Raw genomic sequence first — 19623 nt, forward strand, 5'->3', positions numbered from 1 at the left:
TTCAAGAAAATGTATTGGAATAAACCCAGAAACAGCAAAAACCAGAGACGGAATGGTGTCTCTGGAGGAGCTGCCACAGGTCCATGGCTCAGGTGAGAGTCTGATAGGAGACCTATTAATGGGGCACTTAACACATTTATCCTTTGAAAAAAAACCTCAAAATTATGTTTGCGGTTCATCCAACACTTAACATGCAGCTAGAGTTGCAATGGACTGATTTAGATCAAAGTATAGTTGTATTAAAATGGCTTAGTCAAAGTCCAGAGCAATATTAAATGGGAGAGAAAATTGCTGTTATGTGATTAAATCGGACAGCTATTGCTGTTTGAAAAGAACATATTTTTCAGTCTGTATACGTGCAAAGTTGATGGACTTGAATACATAGATGCTCCACACATTTTAAGAGTTTTATCTTTAAGGCATTATGGAAATCTTGGACCATTTTCCATCTACTTATGTTCTACTTTGTGTTGCTCCATCACATAAATTCCCAATATAGTACATTAAAGTTTGTGGTTGCAATGAGAAAATATGGGTAAATTCAAAGAGAAGGAATAGTTAATTAAGGCAATAGATGAAAACAGTCCCATTTGTGAAAAAGAACCTTTTATTTAGTAACCACTCATTGCAATCCTGGACAATAAAATCTACTTTTCGTACAGAACAGTGCAAAAAACTGGCTCCGCAGTCACACATACACACAAGGGCAGTCAAATAGTAAATACAATCATTTTAAGGACGGCTAGTTTTAACAAGCTGACCAATCGGAGCACAGTGTGTGACTGACGTGATTAGAAACACGGAAGGCCACTGGCAGATTGGATGTGACTCACGCTCCCCCGGTTTGTAAACACACAACCTTGCAGAACCACACACAGCATACAAAATGCATCGATCTCTGCTGTTTTGACCATAACGAGGACCATATATAAAAAGAATGGAGAAAAGAGTTCAGTGTTTGCATTGTTGTCTTCATCAGCAGCAGTACGTAAACACGCAGAGCGACAGTAACATCGATGATAGCAGCAGGAGGACAAAACGCTTCAGGACCACTCCATGTTGACCCAGCTGTGGATTGGCACGCGAGTGTCCCCAGCCTGGCTCCGACAGGCGGAGACATGCTCACTGACCGCCTGAGGAGCATCAGGCTACCGGCTGTTTCTTTTTTCCAAACATGGACAAGATGCCAACAGAGAGAAAACAGGTGATAAGGCAGAGAGGATGAGCTGAGCTTTTCAAGGAAGACCCGACAGATTCAGAAGACGTAAATCTTGTCCCTCTGAACAGTGTCAAGGTCGTCGTCCATGGTCAGGAGGACCTACGAGGGGAAGACAAGAGGGATTCCAACTCCAAAATGTGTCGAGTGCTGCACTGGCTTTAAACAATCACCATTTTGTCCTGATTAGAAACAAGAAACAACAACCATACCAGGAAGGATCCAAACATAGCAATGGAGGACAGGAAATGCCAAATGTCGTGGTCGTCAAAGAACGACAGCAGGATGCAGTCTCTGTTGTGCTCGCGAGACTCTGCTGGAGTTTTCTGCGTCGGGAAAGAAAGGGATTTGGGTTGGTGAATCGATTATGAAAATAATTGTCAACTAAATGAGCAATCGATTAATCATTAACTGGTGAATACAGACTCAAAAAAGGCTATTGGCTGAAAAAACAACATATTCGGAGGAGAAATTAATCCAAAACTGGATTTAATATTTAAAAACTCTCCTTTGTCTGTAAATATGTTTTACTCAGAATTAAAGTAGCATAGTTTCAGTTTTATGTAGTTCGAGTTCTGTCGGAAAAAAAAAACCTTTCAGCGTTGGATATAAATTATTAATCAGTTTATCCAAACGATAGTCAACATTTCAGCTCTGCACTGTACCGATGCTGAGTTGAGCAGCATCACTACGATGATGGAAGCATTTTTCCTTTGCTACAAATAATCAAGCGTACAACAGGATTTTAGCCAATAAAATGTTATTTTTTTTATTTTCTAAAAGGAACTGAATTTTTTGTTTATTTGTATTTTTAATATATTTCTAATATTGTATAAAAAAATCTGAAGTGCTAATTTTTTTACGATTGAGAATATCTGACAGAATAATCGATTTCTAAAATAATCATTAGTCGCAGCCCTAAAAAAATTTTGACATTTATAGCCCTTTCTAGTGTACATCTTATTCAATCATACATAAATAATCTGATCAGTGTGTCGCTGACCTGCCAGGTGCTGAGTCCCTGGAAAAAGAAGTAGAGTGCAAAGCCCCAGACCACCGCCGTGAAGAGAATACACACCAATGGCAGACACTTGATTCTCTCACCACTCCGGAGCTGAAGCAACACAAAAAGGACAATAATCAAATATAATTTTGATATCTGATGCTGGTTGCGTTAATACACACACCTTCATAATGATGTAGAAGGCAAAGTAGAGCAGCAGGTTGCAAATGGCAATGGCCAGCAGGTATGAGGCAAAGTCACTGGGTCGCTCTATGAGGCCGTAGGCAGCGCTGTGGAGAGCAAACAGCCAATCCAGATGAAGCTCCAGATTATAGCGCTTAATCAAAGTCAGACACGGTGTGTTTACTTACAGAGACCAGTTGACTATATTGCCCATAACAAGTAGCACCATACGGTCCTGAAAGGCAAAGAGAGGGGGGGAAGGTGCCAACATTTATTAGTCAGTCCAGAGGTCATTAATAAATCTATCTTTAATTGTTAATGTAAATTTTTGCTGCAAAGTCTTTAGATCTCAACTCACAATGTACATGGGTCCACTGCACTGTCTGATGCAATCTGTGTAGATCACATAGACAATCCGGCGCATGACACCAGCATCTAGTGGACAAAATTACAAAAAGAGAATGAAAAAAAAAAAGGACTTTTACTGTGTTTAGTTGAGAAAAATTACTGATTACTGGGTGAGAATTTTCAATGTTTAGTTTGCTGAAGAAAAAAAACCCCAGCTGTGTATTATGCAATGCAAACACATTAGAACTAATCAAATGACCTTTGATTACTTTAACTGTCAGAATAAAACCTTTGCCCGACCTCAACGTAATCCTACATGTGGCTCACAAAGTGTGGCACAGGGACTTTGATATGGTTGGATCACAAACTTCAGTGAGATCATCGATCAGAGGCATTCAAAAGGGCAAAGGTAACTTTGGAGGAGCTGCAAAGAGCCATGGCTCAGGTAAAAAAAAAATCTGTTAGCACCTGCTAGTTGTTCACTCCACAAATCTGTTTTTTATGGAAGAGTGTAAGACAGAAAGCAAATGCTGGAAGAAAGCTACAAATCCCACTTGACACAGTGTCACAGAACTGTGTCGAGTGGCACAGGGAACATGAATGAAGATGCTGAAGTCAGATGAGAGCAAAACTGGCATGAGAAAATGGAATAGATGGATTCAAGTAAACCAGCTAGAGACTGTTAAAGACAAGTAAAACAGAGGTTCAACTTCCAACAACTGCAATCACATGAAATCTCAATAAAATGCTCTGAAGTTTATGATGGAGTGATAAAATGTGAAGTTATAGGAATAAATATTGTCATTGAAAGCAGCAGTGTCAAGCAACCCTTTACTTAAAACATTAATTCTGCTGTCGCACTTTTTACCTGAAAGTATTTAATGTTTGAACATTTTAAATAAAAATAAAACCTAAAACTGCTTGTGATTCTTTTAAACAGACTAAATTTCATTGATCTTGATTCAGTGTTTTTTGCTGTGATCCTACCGAGTCGCCATCGGCCCATGTAGTAGAGCTGTGTGCTGAGGAGCAGAGTGGCCAGAATGTGGATCACAGAAAAAACGATCCAGAACGCCATGTTTCCTCTCCCAAACACCTGCAAAACAAAAACAAAATCAATTCTACAACAACCCACAATCATCAAACAGTGCTGCACACAATTAACAAGAGCTTGACTGCAACTTGTGTGAGGTGTGTGGGGGTGTGTTGGCGTGTGTGTGAGCATACCACTCCCAGCACAGAGAAAAAGATGACAGCAGCCAGGCAGGCGTAGGCGGTGTAGGCACTGGCGTTGATGTCGGGGTGTCTCTTCTGGTAGAGCTTCAGCATGCACAGCCCAGCGATCATGTACATGAACGATGTGTCTGTAGGGCAGCAGAATGACTACAGGTATTGTTCTGGAAAATATTGACACTGTTTTGTTTTTTTTTAATCAATTAAAATACTGGAAATGGCTTAAAATGCAACTGATTGTTCAAATGTTTTCTTAAAGTAAACTGACAGACTTAATCTTCCTGATAAACTGTGACTAAACCCCAAATCAACCATTTTTTTGCCGATAAGCTGTATAAATCCATCTCACTCAGACACACACCCATGGCAAGTCAGGAATTAGAACTGGTAATGTTTCTACATCAGACTTAGTTCCACTTATTGTCAACTTTCAATGATTTGCAGCTATCGTGTGTGGCGGGATCTAGAGAAAACAAACATGACATAGCAACAAATAAATCCTCATGTGACTGGAGAGCAAAGATGCATGTCTCACCAAACTGGAAGTTAGTGTAGTTGGGACAGACATGATAGCACGCACTGAGCAAGCCCTCCATCATCAGAGCAGTTCCCATGGCATAATACACACCGAAATGCTTCGGGATGCCGCACTCCTGCAGAAGAAACAGAAAACGTGTTGAAACGACTATTTCAGCTCAGATATTACCTGTTTAATAAGAAGTGACCATAATAACATGTCACCTTTTGTGCTACAATATTAAACAGAACCTCAGGATGGAGGAATGTACAGCTTATAGCATCAACACACAGTTTCCTGCATCTAGCATCAGTTTGGGGGCAGGAGCCTCACCAGAGCGTTGAGGTCGTTGCGAATCATCGCTCGATTGTGTGTGACGTCTCTCTTGAGGACAATGAGGAGGAAGAGGAGTCCCAGCATCACGTATCCAAGGTTACTGAGGATGTTGTTGAACGCACTGCACACACAAGGTTTAACACAGCCAGCTGAGCATGTGTATTACTGCTGCAATAGCGGAAGCATGAATAAACACACACCTTAGAGCTCCCAAAGGATGAGCACACAGGAAGTTGTAGTAGCAGATGTCCTGGTTTCCTGTCACATTTACAACCTGAAGACCAAACATGAAATCGCCATGAGAATGTTTCGAAGGCCGTTTGAGCAGCCATGTTTGTTTATCACCAACGCACCGTTTGATATGTGATGACCAGCTGGATGACTGGCAGCGCGTAGAACACCGCGATAGTGGCAATATTCCTGAGGAAAGAATAATTATTAGAATGTGATGCTAATTATCAGTCTACATTTTGAGTTATAAAATGTTAATGAGGTAGCCATGGTGACCAAAGTGTCATGGATGAAATAGTTAAATAATTGTCTCTTGGGACAATTTGTTTATTGCATCTTTTAATATGTTTCTAATGTATGAGAAAGGCTTAAGTAGTGAAATGAAAAATCTGCAGAATTGGTCAATGTTTATATCAAAAAAATCAATTAATAGTCACAAAAAGTTATTACTGAAATAATTGTTAGTAATATCAACATGTGCCAGATCCTCTCTAAGGGTTCTTGCCATGTGAAAATGTCCTGAGGATGTCCATAGTGTAAGAAGCCTTTGTTTCATAACAATGAACTTCTGGTGAACTCACCAGAAGTAGATTTGGTATTTCTTGCTGAGGATCCTTTTGTCTTTGCGAGCCAGGTCAGACACACACAGGTACTTCTGTGATAAGGAGAATGAATCAGAATTCATGAGGAGGGAAAAGAGGCAACACAGAAAGATGAACTCAGCCAGATTTGATGGTGAATATCAGTTATCAGTTTTAAGTCTTACAAAGTTTTAACTGAATTCAGATCTGGGCTATGAACATGCTTTAATCTAATTAATTCAATCCATCGTTCTGTACTCCAACAAACTAGTGTAAAAGAATTGCATTCCTACTGATTATTCTTTCTTTGGTTAAATTTTAAAGGTAAATTTCTGCACTGGATTTACTTAAGAGTATTAGAGTAAAGAGGGGTTGAAATGAAAAAAATAAAGCCATGTATTTTTTTTCCTTCCACACTACTTTCTGTTGATCTACAGCATGTTCGTGTTGATGATGTGCACCTTGGTGCGGACAATGTTTTTATCCGAGTCGATATCCTCCAGAGTGTCGTAGTCGTCCTCCTCCACAGAACTTAAAGACTCCTGCCTGCTTCGTGCGACGCTGTCCAATGATCGCTCTGAACAGAAGAGTGACAGAGAGATGGCTTAGCCGATTGGATGCAGACTGTGAGCAATTTGGTGATTGGATACCTAAAGGTATCGTCAAACTGATGTATGAGTGCTTAAATGCATCACAAATTTTTCAAAAAAAGAATTTGCAACTGAATCACTTCACATTTAATTTGGGTTGCATGGCATAATATCTGGAATAAAATATGAAATCTGGTGTGCGATTAGTACAGTGCTGATTGGTTTGGAGCAAATCTGGGGAGTGATTTGGGAAACTGCGTGGCAGGGTGTCACCAATGTGGATGGCTAAGTGGTGAAGGTGATTGAGGAATGGTCGGCGTTTGAAAGGCTCCTGTCCTGATGAACAAACACAGAACAGCAGTGAGGGACCCGAGGTGCTCAGGGAAGCCGGCCACTCGGTGTGCCACAACAAAATGCTTCAGGGTGAGAATGGTGAGGTGAAAAATAACAGCTGTGTCTGTTGGAGCTCATACCCAAGTAGCCATAGTTGTTGTCCGTTGATGTGGCGCTGTCAGTGATGGCCTCGGAGCTCAGGGTGCTGCCGTTGTCAGCTGGCAGAAGAAAATGTGTTGATTAAACAACCTCCAACAAAGCTAAGAGATTAGTAACAGATATCAGCCCCCAACTCACCAAAGGAGCCATATTCATACGGAGAGGCTGGAGCTTTGCCTGTGACAAAGATAAACACATTTAAAAAGCCAGAAGAGACTATTTTAAAACAAATCTCACACATTAAACACACTGGCACTACTACGTTTCTCCATATCCCTCACTACTAAACACATGGCACATGAGCTGTTAGCCCAAAACACCCAAGATACAACAGATGTACAAACACATACAGAAGTCTGGACACAGAATTATTGTCGAGATTTGTTTAAAAGGGTCAAAAGTCTACAAATATCAGCATAGTTAAAAAAAGAAGAAGAATGCATTGCAAAGTATTTATATTGCAACCACAAAACTTTAAAGGGTTTCTTTGGGGATTTTCTGGGACACACCAACACAAAATGGCACATAATGGAGAAGAGGTAGATGAAGCAAACATGAATATAATGGTTTCTATTATTCAATATCTGAAAACATGTGGCGTGTGTCTGTCTTAAGTCACAGATTCTTAACACAGTTTAGATCTGGACGACTATGACATTCTAACACACTTTTATCTAGCCTCATGTGCCTCTTTAGACCCTCCACTGTGGCCTTCAATAACTTTGGTCATAAAATGCTGATGAATTGAACAATATTTTAAAATCTAGGTAATTTTAAAAGATGCTAACCATAGCAATTCTCCAAAGAATGACAAAAATAGTGTAAGGAATAGTGTTCTTTACAAAGTTTTGCTTTGTCTTTTGGTTTCAAACCATGTGGCTTTAATGCATTTTTCCATGAAAAATTAACTTTCCATTGAAGGAAATTAATTAATTCATTGTATATGCAAGTTTGATCATTTTCTTTAACATGACCTCAAAAACACAATAAAATTGTCGTTTCATTAGAAATAAGATAATTTGTAGCTTTTGTAGCTCTGAACAAATTCTGTTTAGCTGGACTGGGTTTCTGGGTCTTAAACCATTCAATTCTTACTCTAAAAACTGGTTTCTCCCTTCTGATTTGTGTATCATGTTGCTTTTCTTCTCCCATCTCACATTTAGGTGCGAGACTGTGTCAGTGTGTCGCATACAATTTTAATAAAATTCTCTCAAGTATCAGATTTGTGCCTGAAACATGACGTGAAAAAAATTTATGAGGTTTTGTTAAGTTCTGATTAGTGTTAGTTACTACAAACAAACTACTGGAGGGCACTTTATGTGTGACAGATGGCACAAAGAAAGTACAGTTTATGCTGTGTTGACTATGAACTGCAGGAATTGTGAGCTTTCTCATGAAAATCATGCCAGCAACACTAGTGAACCAAACAGAAACCCACTGAGAGGCAGTTCTGAACTCCAGGCATGCATCAGCGTGAATCCTTTATCTCAACTGTAGTGTCCATAAATCTGCAGCATCGTCATAATTTTAATAGCTCCTGATAATGTGCATTAGCCATCGGTCAAACCTGTAAAGCACCGAGGAGAGCTTGCATCCTTATCTGTTTGAGGTCATAAAATGAAACTCTTGGAACTGTGCTGCAGTCATGCTAATGCACAGTTCACAGAGCTCAGCAACCAATCAGGCACTTTCTTTCAATAGAGGATGCTTAAACTCTGTTGAGGTTAGGTATGCAAGCTAATGCATGCAGAGCAACTGCAGACAAGCCAAACAAGTGTGAGAAAGAGCAGCAAGTGCACAAGAAGAGTGACGTTATACCGTCGCCGTTCTTCCCAAGAAGAGAGGCTGAACCGCACAGGGAGAGAAGGTCAAAGACACAATGAGTAATAATCACATTTAGAGCTGTATTTTAAAAAAAATGTAGAAATTGGATATTCCAGATAATTATCAATTTGTAAGATAAATAAAAATAAAAAATGAAATCAGCTAGCTGCTTGGCTACCTGTCTCAGCAGGCGACATGTCAGGAGGGTTCGGAAACATTTCTCTCCTTTTCATTCTGCAGAAAAACAAAAATTATTAATTACACACATAGTTTCCTTCATTGTGTGCAGATTCACAGTCATCGATAAGTGATGACTGGAGACTTTCAGGTAATAATTCAACTCTTTGATCAGGTTTATCTCAGTGCAACAGCTAATCTCTGTATTTAGAGAGATACAACTCATGACAATTGTGAAAAAAAAACTGTACACACTTCCTGGCTATCTAGGGAAATAGAGGAGTTAGATTATTAGAGCTAAGAAAACAGACACCAAAATCTAGAAAGAAACATATAGTTGTCAGACATCACCCAGTGTTTTCTGATTTTCTTATTAAAGTCAACTAAATGAATGTTGACTTTGTTTTCCAGATGTTATTGAAAAGCAAATCTTTCAGGTAGCCTTCATTACTGCAGTTCAGCGAGTACATGCTGAGGAAGCTGAGTAATTATGATTTAGTCAGTACACTTATGTATGTTTATGCCACTTACATTCGTGAGTTAAAATAAGGCATTCAAATGTTATTAAGTAGCAATAATTAATAAACTATGAATTACTTCTTCATGGGATTGAGCCAAAAATATATTTCAAATTTAAAATGCGATTTAGATCTCCATGAACTTATCAAGCAGTTGATTAACAGATGCTTCTGGAGCTGGAACAAGTAAAAAATGTTACCGTTTGTTTTCCACGCAGGAAACCAGCAGAGTCAACACGTAGAACGACAGGAAGATCCCAAGACAGAACAGCATGCCTATCACATATTTCTCAGCTGTGAGGGAAAACACACACTCATTTTAAAGCCAATGAGGCATTTGATTTTCTTGTCACACTTCCAACTATTATTTAGCAAAGCTCAGTATTTTGTCTAACAAATATAAAAGATGAAGATCTTGAATGTAGTTTACATGATGTATCTTAATATGTTGCTGTTCCATTAAGAATGGAGCGATTGTGTGCAACAAAATCTATAAATTGCTTTATTAATATATGTGGCTTACAGTTAATGGCAGGTGAGACCACCACGTTGATGTCCTTGGTGCGGTTACCAGCATCAATTAGTTTATCAGGTTGCAGGGGGTAGAAACGCAGCGGGCCACCGCATGCCTCATCCTCCGTTTTCACCACTACTACTACATAGAAACTGTTGCTAGGAAAATCCTTTCTCTGGATTAAAAATAAAGCGACACACGGAGATATTACATGTGATCTTTGTCACAATGATTGAGGAAAAATGATGTTGAATTTAGTGTAATGTTAAAAAGCAAATACCTGCACGGTGATGGCACCTTTTTTTGTCATAGTCTGATACATCCCAATAAAGGCCACATTGTTGTCCAGGTCATAGACTGGACACTATAAGGAGAGGAATGAGAAAATAAAATGCTTCCTGCATTCAAAGTTGCATTAAAAAAAAGATAATTTCATTTAAACAACAACAAAAAAAAAACATTTTTCACTGTTTCGATAACATAAAATTAATGTTAAAACAGTGAAACAAAATTATGCAGGTGCCTCTGTGGTGACCTCAGTGGTCTAAAATGCTACAACTGTCAAAAAACACAAATGGAAAACATTGGGGGGAGGCATCTGCTGTGAAAAGGAAAATATAGAAAGGAGGTAGAGAAAATACGCAGAACGCATGGCAGCCCCAACTATATACCTGGATGTCCTGGACAGACATGACGGAGCAGGGGAAGTTCACGTCTGAGTTGACTTTGACGATGACAGTATCCACCCCGTCAGGAAAAACATATTTAAAAAACTGGGAGAAAAGAAGGAGAGGTAATCAGGAATTAGAGAGCAGATGAATGGAGTCACTCTGTGGTAATCTGATATAAGAGCTGTAGCATGATCCATGCTGGTAAGATTACATTTTATAATGTGGGACTCTGACTTTTTACAAGTGTTGCATCAATGAATAATAGACCTCCTGAATGCCATCATACAAAAACATTTTAACAGTTTTAACATGACTTTGAAAAAGAGAATAAGTCTTCTTATCCAACCATGTCTGGTTGAAGATGCAGCTTAATTATGTCTTACACTTAAACCCAGAACCTGAAATGTTCAGGTTTCAGAACAGATATTTAATTTTTAAGTTCCACTAAAGATTGGATTTTAAAATGGGAAAGTCACAGAAAACTGGTGGTTAGATTCACATGTTAGAGAACGTCAGGATTCACCTGGGAGCAAATTGCCAATTCAGGATTGACTTAAAAAAATAAAAGTCTAATGAAAATGAATAGAAATATATTTTAAATATTATGACATGTTCAAGCATTTTGCATGCATCTGTAATGTATGCTTAAATGTTGTGGAGGTTGAGACTATTCAACAAAGACATATATAATACATTTTGGTCAACAGGACAAGCAATTAAAAATGTGTAAAGCAGTGGTCCCCAACCCCCGGACCGGTACCGGTCCGTGGACCAATTGGTACCGGGCCGCGCAAGAAATAATTAAATACTTCCGTTTTATGTGTTGAGTCTGGAGGATCTTTTATTTTGAAAATCCTTCGACCGGATTCTGTCGGTTACGTCTTGTGCGCCAACATTGAGCAAACAAGCAGCAGAATGAGTTAGAAACAGCAGCAAAAGCATCGGTGTTGGTCGTCTCGACGCGCACCCCAACCCCTCCCCTCCCCCCCGGTCCCGCAAATTAGATAGATAGATAGATAAATCTTTATTGTCATTGTCACAAGGACAACGAAATTTAAAAGGTGTATTACCGAAGTATTGCGCGTACATTTTTACAGTTAACTTTAGCGACATGAGGGAGTGATGTATTGGTGACGTGTGGTTTATGTGCTCATCATTTCAGAAAAGAGTAAGGAGATATAGATTTAATTTACATTTCAGACATTTGCTTAGATAAAAAAATCACTACACTGAAGCTGCTCAGTGTTTTAGTCTTCTTAATGTATTTTTACTTCTTATGGTAGAGATTACCATTCCCCCTTGACCATAAATTTAACTTTTTCAAGTTTTTTTGTGTGCCAAAAACTCTAAATTTTTCACACACAAGGACAGACACTTACATTGGGAAATGTAAGTTCCTGTCTTTTGTTTTTATTTGTCTTACATTCACTCTACCCATGCCGATACTTTATCTGTTGAGGACATTGCTATGACTGCAATGAATATAATTTTGGAGAGCAACAGTCATTATTCCAAACGTAAAGCTGGGTTACCTGAGGTTGGGAAGGTGATGCCGTGAAGCTGAATTTCTTGTCTGTCCTGTAATCGAGTTAAATATAGCATGTCAGGCATACCAGAAGCTGTTTGTTGACACTGAGACATAAATGCCATATCCATAGAGCTAAGATCTAAGTCATATAACTTACTGCAGGGTGAAACTTTCCACACGGCTCACTCGCAACTGGTAGTTTGTCTGCTGGCTCGACAGGGTGGACACGTCCACAAAGAAGTACTGGGTCTCGGACGCGGCTCGGGTTGGAGGCTGGCACAAGGTTCTGCCCACGTGTTTGTACGGGTACTTCCTCTGATAGCTGACACACAGGAACACATGCTGATAAACACAGAGGATAACAGGGCTTCTATTTACCACAAAGTTCAGCTTTGAGGTAAATATAAATGTCTTTTATTTTACAAAATGATGAGACATTTTAAATGACGCGTAAAGAATATTTTCCAATAGTAGATCTTTAAGTTCTATAATATATGGATAAATAATTGACAACCAAAACCACCTTTGTTGCAAATTCCCATACAACACACAAACCACATTGTACAATGTGATGACAGATAGGGAAATATTCTAAAGTTTCTCATTTCCAATAACAGAGGTTCCTCATATCTGTCCTGGTGGCTCCAAAAGGAGGAACTGAAAGTTCAAGGTTTGTTAATGAACTTTCAGTTCAAGGCTCATTAACAAACCTTGTTGCGCCCTCGTGGAACTTTTCTGTCCCCGAGGGCGCAACAGCAAGAGGGCGACAAGGCAATTCTGAAGTTGCACAACCAAAAGACACAAGACAAAGATCTTGTGAACATAAAGAAACTGCTGAGGGAAGCATAAAAACTCCCCCGATTACATGAAACTACATGAGTGCCCTCTAATGTTTGTCCAAAATGTTTGACGTGGTTACACTGAAGTTCTTAAAATAAAAATCAGTGTATCCAAATGCCTTCAGAAATCACCTTACTTGTAAACAGAGTAGAGACATTTAGGAAACAAACTGCAACATGAAGACCAATAAACAGCAGACAGATCAAGGGTGACTTTGTGAATTGTTTACAGCAGAGCTATGATATGAAACAATATCCCAGAATCTGAACAACTTCAACAGGAAAATGTATGACACAACTGCAGACATCATTTGGTATGGGTTCTGGATTGATTGATATATCCAACATACAACTTTGAATGTATGTTGGATATCCAATATACAGTCAGAGTTACAATGGAATGGTCTAGATAAAAGCATATTCATACATTAGAACGGCCTAATGTACAGACCTGAATACTAAAGAGAATCGGTTATGAAGACTTTTGGAAAAACATTTATGAGAGGCACAGGTAGCGTTTACAGTGTTCTATCATATGACCTGAAGACATAATTATTTACAGAGATGATCTCTGTAAATAAAGTGGACGTCCTTAAAGAGTGCACTGTCTTTAAATCATTTTTGTTTTGGTGAAAACAAATCATCTTAGAGTTAACATTAAATAAACTTCGAAAAGTGAGAATTACTCACAGGCCTCTGAGAATGAGGGGAACTTGAAAAGACATCACAGCTTGCTTTTGCCGAATAACAAACAGAATAGGACTCTCCAGATACTGCTGCAACACATCTACGGTCACACGCACCCCCTCTGTCTGAAAGTCAAAGAAAGGAACAAGGAAACAATTAAATCACCAAATCATTACCTGGACACCATATTCTAAGATGTAAAGAAGGAAACTCACCTTATTTCTGGAGATGGTGTGATTGAACGCATAGATGGTCTGGTTTTCGCTTGTAACCGTGTCATTATAGGTCATATCAAACTCTGCATCCTTGTGTATCACAAATTTAGCCTCTTCAAGTGCCCCAGCGCCACACACTAACTGGGTCACACAGAACCAGAACAAAGCTGCCAGCCCTGGTCGGATCCAGCGAGGCGCAGGAAAACAGCTGCTTTTAAGACGACATTTCCAGTAGCTCCTTAACACCATTTTGTCTGACACCGTCTTCCTCAACCGAAAACCGACAACTAAGCTTATTGCAGCCTGTATGGCAAAGCACATAAATAACCCCACCCCATTAAGGAGCAGTTAAACCGAGATGTCCTGATGAACTGGGCCACTTCCACACTGACAAAGAGCAGAAGCACCAGCTGCTGCAAGCTACTTGACAAACTAAACACACAGCGAAATGTTCAAGCGACAGGCTTGTGCTCAGTCAGTTCGGCACCGACAACAACTTCTGAACTAGCAGCTGTACCACCAGAAACACAAAACTCAAAGACGACGACGACGACGCAACCTCCTCTATCTGGAGAGCTGTGCTAACAGCTCGCAAGTTAGGACGCCAGGATAGAATCTCCGCGGATTCCAAGTCGGTTAGAAAGAGAGTGGGAATACGGACCCGCGCATTACCGCTAACTAATTCTGCCCTCCTTCTTAACTCGTATTCACGTCCACGTTAAACGACGCCAGCACCAGGTGAAAATATTTGTCGTCTAAAAGCTGTACACACTACGAAAAATCCGTTCCATTAGCTCGCCCCCCTCCTCCACGCTCTAACAGTAAACAAAACGCCACGCGACGTAATGACGTCACTGTGGAACACCTTCACGATTGGAAATTGACATGCCAACACTTTAATTTAATTCAACTTAATTTAATTGAAGAATAAATATATTTAAGCTTATGCAAATTAAATTAAACAACGCCGAATAACAAGGCACATAAAGTAATGAATCAGGATAACCAACAACAAAAATCCACCAGTCATAAATAAACTTAAAAAATTAACACGTAAATTTGTATCTTGTTTATTTGCAGTGATGGCATCAATTCAAATTCTAGATCAAAGAATTTCATTAAACTACGAAATATGCATAGGGGGTATTCTATGATAGAAGGTCTGAATGACAAAACTGATTTAAGAAATCTGTCTGCTCCAGTTCTTTGCTTTATGCATGTGATATTCGTCTTTGTGAAAAGATTGAACGGAAAAGTGTTTCTGACTGCCAGTTGTTGTTTTGTAACAATAACTCATTAGCAGTTAGCAGCACATCCTTACATAGAAATGTCCTTGTTTAGGTTTGGTTAATGGCAAATGGCTGCTTTGTGCAGTCAAAATTGTTGCAAGAACCCATATCTACCAATAGATGGCGGTGTCTACAACTTGGTTAGGGAGTCATGAACTACAACAGGTTAAAACTGCAACAAGAAATGAATGCTTATAAATGTTATTTGTACATATAATATAAATGTATATAAATGTTGTCCTTTTATTTATTTTAATTTATTTTACATCGATGAAGTGCTTGATTTCCTGGTATCAGAATTCTTTCTTTCTTTCTTTCTTTCTTTCTTTCTTTCTTTCTTTCTTTCTTTCTTTCTTTCTTTCTTTCTATCTATCTATCTATCTATCTATCTATCTATCTATCTATCTATCTATCTATCTATCTATCTATCTATCTATCTATCTATCTATCTATCTATCTATCTATCTATCTATCTATCTATCTATCTATCTATCTATCTATCTATCTATCTATCTATCTATCTATCATCTACTAAATGCCAAAACATTCAACAAAGCACCATTGAAAAGATCCCCTCCTCTCCCTCCCCACGAATGTCAAGGCCTTCTCTTTGCACACTAGTCACGTTTGCCTCCAAAGCGAAGGTTTTGAAGATATAGTCCGCATATTCGTGGTTCTATAAGTATCAATAAAACTGTATTTGTTCCGTATTATCTAATTTATCTGTGTGTAAACGCATGGATTACTGATTTGTCCCACAATAGTCGTGTTGAACTGACCGCCTTAGTCTGTGAACACTTCCTTGTTTAAATACTTCTTTTGTCTCAATGGAGTTGAATATTTTCATTAGCAACATTGATTAATTTAGTCTTTGTGGCGTTAACATGGCGTATACCTTTAAAGCTTCAGGAAGCCCTCTGATCGCACATAGCGCAGCACTTTTGTAAGGAATCACTGAATCATGGGAACCAAAGTGATAATGCGCACTTCTCTGTCTCCACGGCAACCAAAATACGTTTTTGTGGATGAAGTCATTTGTTACGCCGATCGTTGCCATGGCTACAACCTAGAGAGGGCGCTGCGGAGGAGCCCTTCACGTAAAATGACGCAGGGCGGGGGCGTGCCCGATGCGCGCTGCGCAGGGCTGCTTGTTGTTCCCGCAGAGAGGCGAGAAGATGGCGGCCGTGTCTAGCGGAGGTGCTGCTGGGTCCGCGGCGGCTGCAATTACGCACCCTGCCCGACAGACCCAAGCAGGAATGGTCTCCCAGAACCGGGCCCCGCCGTCCTCTGGGATCAACCCCAATGGCCGTACCACCACGGCCACCGGGTGCATCACTAATCCCGGGCACACTTCGGCCACCAGGCCCCCTCCAGCCCGAGTGGGCCACTACGAAATCGAGCGGACCATCGGCAAGGGAAATTTTGCGGTTGTTAAACTAGCCACACACATCATCACTAAAGCAAAGGTAAGACGAGTCCCTTATCTACGCTATAGAAAAACAATTAGAAGTTGTCAGTGATTTATTTAAAGCTTTTCAAACATGAACTCGGAATGACGCTTGGGCCTCCATACTCCGGAGACTGAACAACCAGTGTTCGCTCTGGTGCCGCCGCAGCTCGGAGTACTGGGGGTCCGTTGGACCCGGGCATCACCTTCAGCTGATGGATATGTAGACACTCACGACCTAATATAATATCTCGAGTACGTTAATGCTTTATTTGTATTATCAACTTAGAGCCGAAAAGGCCTATGTTTTAAGAGAACAGACAGAAGGGTATTAACGAAGGAGGATAAAGAGGAGAGAGATATTTTGATGTTACTAGCTTTAGCTCAAATGCTTAATTAGCAATTTTGAAATATTTTGGATGTTAACAAAACCTAACTACAACAAGAAAGAAGGCAAATATGTATGAAAAAGTACTACTGCAGAACTATAGACTAACAATTATATTAAGTTAGTGTTGCTCAAATATGGACACCCAATCCCTGTAAGCTTTGTCGGGAAATTCAGAAAACTAAACTTCTATACCTATAGCTGAGTCAAATGTCGGGAAATTCAGAAAACTAAACTCCTATACCTATAGCTGAGTCAAATGCCGTAGACTTGTGCTGCAGATTTCTTCACTCGGTATGATTACTTGTTTTCATCCGGTGTTTCGCGTCTGGAAAGTTTCTTACGCCTTTTTTCATCGAAACGCAACCGGTTTGTCAGAGCTACTCTCCATCTCCGTGTATCAAGTTTTGTGGTATTTAGATTTCTTTGTTAATAACTGCATGGCATTTCCAATGACCCCCTCCTACTCCCCACTCGGACAAGAAAACACCGACAGTGACAAAAAAAATAGTGGTTTTCAAAAGAAACAGCATACATAGATGCTTCTGCGAATATGTGGGCGCTGCTTAGCATACTTCTTACACTGGATGATTGCCACATTGACAGAATCGTACTACTGTAAACAAATGAAAGCCATGAGAGGTAAAAAAAAAACAACAACAAAAAAACAGTCACTGCTCTGGAAGATTCCATTGAGCTTCAGATCAGCCCCCCTTTTTTAAGTGAATTGTTTTTATTTTGTGGTTCAAGGAATGTATTGATTTGAAACCAGTAATTGTTGTTTCACAAGAGGAACGTTCACAAACTCTGAAGCTTTGTTTGCCCAATTGATTATGTTGTGACCAAGCCATCTGTTTGAGTTGCAGAATCATTTAAATTTGGCACAATAAAACAGAAGCACCGATAAAATATCTTATAATAGCCACTTTAGTTTGCTGCATCTTCAAGTGTTTTTCCTTACCAAGTAAGTAAGCTTTGTTTATAGGAGTGTAATAATGAAATACAGAAGAATTTAGCAAGACGCTTGGAAAAATTTAGAAATAAACCATATATTTTTAGATTATGTGTTAAAGATCCATAATTAATGTAGAGTTCAACAAAAATCTGCTTTATTTGCATAAGTGAGGATAATCTTATAAATCCTTTATTTTTTCTTTGATTTAAAACTACTACCTCTATCAAAGATCTGGCTGCTCATGTTTTCTAGGTGTTTGAGTAAAAAAGTCTGAATCACACAAAGTGACCAGGTAAACTTAAAAGAAGGCCACTAATCTGCATCAATCACATTATCATTACATCTCGTATAAACAAAACAAAACAAAATCTGAAATACAATAGCATAAACCACAAGATGCCTGAGTGAACATGTTCGTTCTGCTTCTTGAACAAGATCATTAAATCTTAGAATGTAGGTGGAATGAATTTTGGGACTACAAACCTACAACTCTGTGCCCTTTACTCTTTATCTTTGATAACATGCCCCAAATATATTATCTCCAGGTCCTGGTGGTGACTTACTGGCCAAAACCTGAAATGTTTGATGCTGCATGACCATGCAGTGCTTTAAAAGTTTAAACTGGAACCTCAGATTCTATTCTGTCTTGTACAGGGAACCAGTGCAGAGAGTTGACATAGCTTGTAGGATCTTGTCAAAAGCTCATCAGCTGCAATTTGGAAAAGTTGCAGTTGACCCAGGGAAATGTCAATCAGACAAGTAAAGAACTACATTAATCTTTCCATTAAGTTAAGGCATGTTGATATTGGTTAAGAGCTCTCAGTTTATTTGACATTTTTATGTGTGAATCAAACAATAAAAGTCAGCAGTCTGTAGAAACCACCATAGGTTTTCAGTAATAATGAGTGACAATCTATCTTTTTGTAGCACAAAAAAAGAGGCTCAGGTTCCTCATCAGTGAACAGCCAGGATTTATTTCTGTAGAATTCAACTTTAATGATCCACAGTGTTTACATTTAGAAAACGTTGGGTATCATCAGCATAGCAGTGAGAGGATACTTATCCCAAAGGGAAATTAAATGTCGTAACTCAAGTTTTCCAAGTTTCTTCAAACAATTGTTGCAGATGCTGATAGATGTGTGCAGGGATGATGTTCTGCAGTAGTCCGTATTACTGCAGATCTGAAGTAGCTTCTGAATAAGACACTCTGTTGTTGTAATAAACTGATGAAGAGAATGCTCAGAGTTGTCTGTATTTTTTTTCCTTTTTCATTGAATGATGTGAAAAGATTATGTAAGACAAGCAAATAAATGAAAATAGTATGCTAGTATGCGTTCCGCTTGCTTATAAAAGATTCTTTTGATCAGTGTGTACGTCCCCTATCATGGCTGACCATTACAGGGGACATGGTTGACCATGTGCTTCACTGCTTCATTACCAGTCAAGCACATGGGAACAGTTGAGGTATCTTTTGTGTCTTTCTTTTATTTAAGCAATGTGGAGGCTTTTACTCAGATGGAATAAATAAAGGTGTGTTCCTGCCGCTGAGTTCGTACCTATACTTCGATGTTCCTTGTTCATATACACACAGACGGGCTGACACGGGTCATTTGGATGTTTTCCACGACACAGCTGAGAGCCTTCAGTTCAGTTTCGTGAGGCCAAAATAAACCTGGACCAGTGAGCCGTGAAGAGACTCTTAAAAGTGGAAAAAAAGACGCCGTTTGACAGACCTGGATTTGATACGACTGCGGTATAATTTAAAGCGTAGTAGGTGTGCCAGAAGGGTTCTCAAAATCCCGTAAGAGCAATCCAGTGACAGCGGTGACGTGTTCTGTTCT

The 19623-nt window shown here is 39.3% G+C and overlaps 2 protein-coding genes across 6 annotated transcripts in view; one reads left to right on the forward strand and one right to left on the reverse strand.

Moving 5' to 3' along the window:
* Positions 1 to 586: 586 nt before the first annotated feature.
* On the reverse strand, positions 587 to 14142 carry sidt2 (SID1 transmembrane family, member 2). 3 transcript variants are annotated; one of them, XM_032590790.1, is made up of 27 exons: positions 13704 to 14142; positions 13492 to 13613; positions 12120 to 12284; positions 11967 to 12012; positions 10435 to 10536; positions 10044 to 10127; positions 9773 to 9938; positions 9450 to 9543; positions 8733 to 8788; positions 8549 to 8575; positions 6869 to 6907; positions 6712 to 6789; positions 6512 to 6574; positions 6110 to 6225; positions 5649 to 5722; positions 5190 to 5256; positions 5037 to 5110; positions 4834 to 4957; positions 4519 to 4636; positions 3978 to 4114; positions 3738 to 3846; positions 2761 to 2837; positions 2591 to 2637; positions 2404 to 2509; positions 2220 to 2330; positions 1429 to 1542; positions 587 to 1318 (listed from the first exon to the last, which is right to left on the reverse strand). In XM_032590790.1, the coding sequence occupies exons 1-27, from the start codon at positions 14022 to 14024 to the stop codon at positions 1256 to 1258; spliced, it is 2700 nt and encodes an 899-aa protein (XP_032446681.1). In that variant the 5' UTR covers positions 14025 to 14142; the 3' UTR covers positions 587 to 1255. The 3 variants fall into 3 exon arrangements, with proteins under 3 accessions (XP_032446681.1, XP_032446682.1, XP_032446683.1); XM_032590791.1 differs by lacking the exon at positions 8549 to 8575; XM_032590792.1 differs by lacking the exon at positions 6512 to 6574.
* Positions 14143 to 16134: 1992 nt separating this feature from the next.
* Positions 16135 to 19623, forward strand: part of sik3 (SIK family kinase 3) — a 42993-nt gene continuing 39504 nt past the window's right edge. For 2 of the 3 annotated variants that reach the window (XM_032590365.1, XM_032590364.1), the window contains exon 1: positions 16136 to 16458. In XM_032590365.1, coding sequence (XP_032446256.1) covers positions 16168 to 16458 — 291 coding nt within the window. In that variant the 5' untranslated portion in view covers positions 16136 to 16167. Of the gene's footprint in view, positions 16459 to 19623 lie in introns of all 3 variants that reach the window. The other variant, XM_032590363.1, reaches the window with a different exon arrangement.

The sequence above is a fragment of the Xiphophorus hellerii genome, chromosome 18, assembly GCF_003331165.1.
Source record: "Xiphophorus hellerii strain 12219 chromosome 18, Xiphophorus_hellerii-4.1, whole genome shotgun sequence".
Taxonomy (NCBI): Eukaryota; Metazoa; Chordata; class Actinopteri; order Cyprinodontiformes; family Poeciliidae; genus Xiphophorus; species Xiphophorus hellerii.

Bases quoted from the DNA above. Each gene is read 5' to 3' on its own strand.
- sidt2 (XM_032590790.1), bottom strand. From the start codon at position 14,024: ATGTGCTTTGCCATACAGGCTGCAATAAGCTTAGTTGTCGGTTTTCGG. The intron at 12,285-13,491 runs GTGAGTAATTCT...CCTGTGTGTCAG, and splicing joins CCCCTCATTCTCAGAGGCCT to CTATCAGAGGAAGTACCCGT. The intron at 5,257-5,648 runs GTGAGTTCACCA...TTCTTTCCTCAG, and splicing joins AAATACCAAATCTACTTCTG to GAATATTGCCACTATCGCGG.